The sequence below is a fragment of the Calonectris borealis genome, chromosome 10, assembly GCF_964195595.1.
Source record: "Calonectris borealis chromosome 10, bCalBor7.hap1.2, whole genome shotgun sequence".
Classification (NCBI taxonomy): domain Eukaryota; kingdom Metazoa; phylum Chordata; class Aves; order Procellariiformes; family Procellariidae; genus Calonectris; species Calonectris borealis.
This window is the reverse complement of record NC_134321.1, coordinates 6,845,213-6,851,212: the sequence shown is the minus strand read 5'-3', so window position 1 is coordinate 6,851,212 and position 6,000 is coordinate 6,845,213. Positions and strand designations below refer to the sequence as shown.

At 38.8% G+C, this 6,000-nt stretch overlaps 1 protein-coding gene across 1 annotated transcript in view; it reads left to right on the top strand.

The window, feature by feature from the left end:
* Positions 1–373: 373 nt before the first annotated feature.
* Positions 374–6,000, top strand: part of TAFA1 (TAFA chemokine like family member 1) — a 226,872-nt gene continuing 221,245 nt past the window's right edge. Inside the window, exons 1-2 of the mRNA XM_075158679.1 lie at positions 374–814; positions 2,950–3,070. Of these exons, the coding sequence (XP_075014780.1) occupies positions 2,953–3,070 (118 nt within the window). The 5' untranslated portion in view covers positions 374–814; positions 2,950–2,952. The remainder of the gene's footprint in view (positions 815–2,949; positions 3,071–6,000) is intronic.

Below are 6,000 nucleotides of genomic sequence, written 5' to 3'. Positions count from 1 at the left end.
TGAAATGGAAGAGACTCCCTTAAGTCTCGCTTGCCTCTTGCGAATAAGTATAAGAACAACGCCTGGGGAATAAAGCCTCTGCCGGCAGAATTAACGCATCTCCCAGATTGCTCATCAGGTATTTAGTCCTTTGCCTTTCCGCCAGCGCTCTTCCACCCTCCTCTGCCCATTCATACCTGCCTCTCGCAGACGAAACCAGCTGCTCTTCTGCTCTGTGCAAAGTCCGAGTGCTGGTATTTGAATGCAGCTCCAGTGGCTAAGCCCGGCGACTAGCGGAGTGCCTGGCTGGGACTTGCAACCGAGGGCTGTGTCGCTTTAAGGCATGTGATACTTTCCCGAGCAGGGATGTATTGAAATAGGCTACGGTACTTACAGCATCGTATAGCAGTGTACGTACAGCTGCCTTACTCTGCACTGCCCGCGCTGGAGTGAGGCTGCTCTGTCGTTAAACATAAACTGCTCCTCATCCTTAAGTATCCTGGAAGCTGCAAATTATCTCAAGATCACTTCAAAGGTCTCGTCAAGCAGAAGGTGATGCTAGGAGATGATTTAAAGGTGAAAATGAGAAGGTTTCCACCCCTCAAACCTTGGCCACTTTTCTGACAGCACAGTCTGAGAGCTCAGATGTCGTCTTTACTCTGGGAACAGGATTTGTAACGAAAGAGATTTTTTTTTTTTTCCTCTTAATCCTGATAAAGAAGATTACTGGGAAGCTATTAAAAATCCCTTATTGTGATACAGATGGATTTTAAAAAGTGTTAGATCATTCCAATGAACACTAATAGAGTGCTCTGCTCTTGGTTGGATTACTCAGGTAAGGAACTTCTTTAGGATTTAAGATTCAAAGCAGATCTGGAACACATCAGATAATAAGTGGAGGAATACTCACTGCTGTGTTTCTTACTGATGATACGATGATCTGTGTGTAAAAGTGTGAATGTGACAGCAGTTTGCTGGCAAAAAAGTGCATGAAGAAATGATTGTAAGAAATGCTGGGTTTGGAGCAAAAGTAGTTTGAAATAGTGTAGTTTGAGAAAGGTTTTTATAAAAAAAAAAAAGGGGGGGGGGGAGGGGGAGAAAACAGAGAGCTAATAATAAAGCCTGAGTGGGTTAAGTCAGTCTGCTGTCCATGTGGTTAAGAATATGATGCCTGAGGAAAGACGAGGAGCATTTAGCAGGCTGTAGAAGTTTAGCTTTGCTTTGCTGTTTGGCTAGGATTTTTAAAGTTCAGTTTAAATAACCTGAATACCTGAAATATCCCTATGTGAGAGTCACCTTTCCCTCTTACCTTGTTGTATAAAAAGCATGGGAGCACCAAATATGACGAGAAGGTATTAATTCCTGGAGACATGGGAAGCCTACTGGGAGCTCCCTGATCTGAGGGGATTGAATCTATTTTGCAAGATAAATAGGTCTGATAAATAGGTCTAAAAAGAGAGGAGAAATACACTGTATACTCTAAAGTAAACAGTTGGAAATGAAATTAATTCTCTGCTAAGCAGTGTTTCAAACTCAGTACAGAGAAAGAAAGAGCCTCATGCTGATCAAAATAATGTTTTGGTATTTTCCATTAATTATACTTGCCAGTTTATGTGGTTCTTTTCAGCCAATTAGACTTAAAAAGCTTCCCAAAGGCTGTCTGCTTCTTTAAAATCAGGGGCAAAAAAATATTTTATATGCATATATTTTATTACCACTGTATTTCACTATTTTAAGATTGTTAATTTTCCTACTGCAGTAATCCCCCTGATGGATCACATACAGACTTTTTATTTTTTAATTTTTGTTTAAGGACATGATTTTCCTGTGTGAGAGGTTTAATCTTTCAAAGCCTTTCTTGCTCTGGGAAAATGATGTTCAGCTGATTGGATTATTAGATAGAAAACGGCACCATGTCATTGGCTGAATAAGGAGAGTACCTGAAGTTTGATTAATTTGGCAATATGAAATGCAGCAGAAGGTGTTGTTAAGGGAACTGGACGATGTGTAGCGTAGCTGAGCCTTGCAAACCTTCCGATCCTTGCAGGCATTGAGAAAGAGCTGTTGAAGTTAAAAAGTCAGAGGGGAATTTAGCCAGTTAGTAGGGTAATGAATACAAGTATGAAAAATCACAGTTGTCTGTATTGGATGGCCACCTATGCCAGCATTGGGAGACAAAGATATTGCTCTTTCCCTTTGCAATAGGAATCTTTTTAAAATTTTCACACAATGTGCTTTGTGAAAAGATCAAATCTTTATATTATAGAGTACGTATGAAATTCAGCCTGGCCGTACTCCAATCCCTTTACATGCACAGGTCGAACAAAAGGAAGCTGATTTCATCTGGGGATTAGAACATAATTCTGAGAAACAATTACTTTGTTTAGCAGACAGCATCACGATTAAAAATTAATGCTTGCAAAAGTCAAAAACAAACTGTTACCTTCTGGATGAGTATTAGCCTTCCAGTCTGGGGCTGGAGTATTTTTGAAATGTATCTCAGATATCTGATGATGTTGTATGCCTATCTGTAATGTGTTTAAAGAGTTTTGGTGTTGTCTGGACATCATGTTTTAGCTGGCCATGTGATTTTTTTTTTTTAACTCCCTTGTAAATTCAGCTATGGACCAGTGTGGGAATATTTTCCAGCCTTCTGTTTATACTGGTTTCAGTTTTTTTAGTCCTCAGATCATTACAGTTTCATTTTTACCACTGAATTATTAAAGTTATCCAGGCTCCTGTGTTGACATCTTGTTACCTCAACTGTCCTTTTTGGACATGACCTTTTCTGTATGACAATTGCGTCCTGCAGGGGAGGGAATAATAACCCAGAGACAAAAGACATTTAGCAAAAGGAGTAAAAAAAAAAAAAAAAATTAAAAAAGATTAAAAATACTGTTGTAATGAAAGCTGACTATTCTGTGTGCTGTAAGGCAATGGATAATAATGTCTGTCTAATATTTTGTTTAGAGAATGGCAGTGGTCTCTGCAATGTCCTGGGTCCTGTATTTGTGGATAAGTGCCTGTGCAATGCTGCTCTGTCAGGGGTCCCTCCATCACACTTTCCAGCAGCATCACCTGCACAGACCAGGTAGGACTGAGATCAGCTGTGGGATGCCATAAGATTGCAGGTTTTCTGCCCGTGCTTATGTCTGTTGCGATAAATGACTGAATAATCATAAAATCCATTTTATCATTTAACTTTTATGAGTTGCTTGCCTTTATATTGCACAGCGTCTTTTTTGGGTTGGTCTAACGTGTTGTGCTTTACCAATCTGATGTTGGAATATTCATCCTTTAATGTCATCCTCTAACAACTTCCCAACACAGGAATCCCATTTTGGATAACCATTTAGTTTCTCTGTCTCTTTCTCTATTCTTATTTCTAGCTCCCCTTCGCCCCATTTCATGCAGTTCTGGAGTGGGTGTGTAACTCTGACAGACATTGTGACAGCAGAAGTTTGGATAACTTTGCAGTATCTGACCCAAACTGGACATGGGTTTGTTACTTAAAATACTGGCACCAAATCTCACTCATAGTCACTAGTATTTACTGGAGGTTGGGTGTTTGCCTTAGCATAAATGAGCGAGATGATTATTCTAAGGTTCTCAAGTTTACCTCTGAAAATTGATGGGATTGCAAAAGCACAGCCCAGAGGAGAATTTGGGACTGTCTTTCCATGGAGTTAAATGCCTGTAAAGTCAGAATAAATTCCACAGGTTAGCAGTGGAGGATGCAGCTTGCTTTGTTGTGATCCACAGAGACTGCACATTAGTAATTTTATTGTGTTTCTATTAATAGAAACGGATCATGTAACTTTTTCAACTGTTAATTGCACTTTGAAGAATATGTGCCGCGTTAAAAATTGAGGAGTTGGCATATTCTAGCACAGTATTACATCTGGTTAAAATTAGATCGGCCAAGAATGTTGCTTCACAAATTTGGATCCAAAGAAAGGTGGGAGAGGTTTTAAGAGCTTTGGAAATGAAAGACGGAAGATGTTAACTCAGTGATGAATCATTTAATAATGTGGCAACTAATACTTTAATGTTTTTTAATCTAATGGCATACCTTCAAAGGTGGATGGTCTTGGACCGCAGGTCTTTAGCAGCCTTAATGACTCAAAGTTTTTTCCCAACTACTTTCCTTGTCCAAAACTCAGAGGTATTGGCATTGTCTTGCTTTCTTGTAATAAAATATGCATAGTATGAAGGGATAGACCTAAATCTTTGATAGACCAGCTCTCGGTGGCTATGTTAGAGCATCAGATTAACCAATGGTATTATGTTCACTAGCTGGCACTGGAAGTTTGAGAGTATTTGAAGTTTGAGTGGTGAGATTCTCGTTTGGGACTTGTAGAGAAATGAACAAAATATTTATTACGATGCAATTGTAAGTAATGCTGCTGGTTATTTGAGTCTGTCCTCCAGTGAAGGAAATAGGGAAAAACAGCCTAGCTAAACAGAAAGGTAAAAAGAAAATGTAATCTCGTTTTGTAAAATCAGTTGAAACAAGTGACATTATGAGAAAAAATGAGAACTGGGCAGATTCAGAGCTCTGCAACATTTGCCTAAGCTTGAAAAATCACCTTTTTTATGAAGCAAGAACAGCAAGACACTGAATGCATACCAAGCGTTGGGGAAAAGTGAAAAATGACAAAATCTTTCACTCGAAGATGTGATACAGATAGAGTGAAGGTTTTACAGCTGCCTCATCACCTACTTAGAAACAGCCAAGCTTTCCCTCCTGCGAGCCTTTCTCAGGCAGCTTCTCCGCACCCTACATGAATAAGATTGATGGTGTTCTGATCCCAGGCAGCCAATTTCAGTCTCTCAAGAAATAATCCACTACATTGACAGATGAGTGGAATTTGACATGATGTTCACCTCGGATTCAGATTGCGCTACACCTGGGAAGTACCAGCTAGTGAACGTCCTTTAGGGAAACTGTTAGAGATTTTGGACAATTTCTGCTGTCACAACAGAAAATCAAGACAGTGTTTTTTATAAGGCCATGAATTTTCAGCCTGCCAACTGAATGTGAAAGGTTGGACATAAAAGGGACGGAAATATGTTCACTAGCAAACTGAGTGATTTTAATGTATTCAACTGCAGTCCCTGAGCACACCCTATTTTTCATATTTATAATATTAGGAATGCGTCATTTACTTTTAGTTAGTCACTGTGTAAGTAAGATTAAAATGTTCGGCCAAATAAAAGTGAATAAAAAAATGGATGCAGATGAGCCAGTGCATAATTTCAGTAATTTAATATTTGGTATATGAAACTTCAACTTATTGAATCACGGCAAATATAGCTGTAATCAATAAGATGCTCAGCATACCTTTTCTTTCAGTTCGTGATCTTCCATAGATAATGAGGTGCTCTAAAATAAGAGAATTTGAGCTGTTCAGCTCCATCGCGGGGCTACTTTGGTACAAGATAATTAAAAAGGCAGGTCCCACCCTATCTTGTGCTTCTCATACTTGATGAATAGAAGAGTCTCACTGAGCACAGGAAGGTGCAGGTAAAAGATAAAATCCTCATGGAGTGTATTTAGCATAATAAACTTGAACTGAGCTCAGTGGATTAGCACAGTGAGTATATCCATCTGTACTACAGTGGTTAAGCCAGTTTTGAAACCCTGGAAATCAAGGGCAATATAGGAAAAGGTTAGTTTATCATCAGAGATTTCTGAGCTTGTTCTTTTTTTTTTTCCCTGAATCTTTCTTAAGCAAGTGTCTGAATGTGTTGAAATAGATTTCTACACACTGTGAAATCACAAAAGTTTAAAGCTTTCTTTCAGTGTAGTATAATTTTTCAGTTTTATAATTCAGTACTTCTTTATTCAGTTAGATGACTTAGCAGAAAGTATGAACCTGAAAACAAATGTGATAAACTGCTTTACGTGACAGTATTTGTAACTGACTGTAGCTTTATTTTCTGTGAAATGTTGGCAGGCGGGCATAGTAAATATTGTTTGAATATAAGATGGGTGGTGCTGTATATTGAATGCCACTG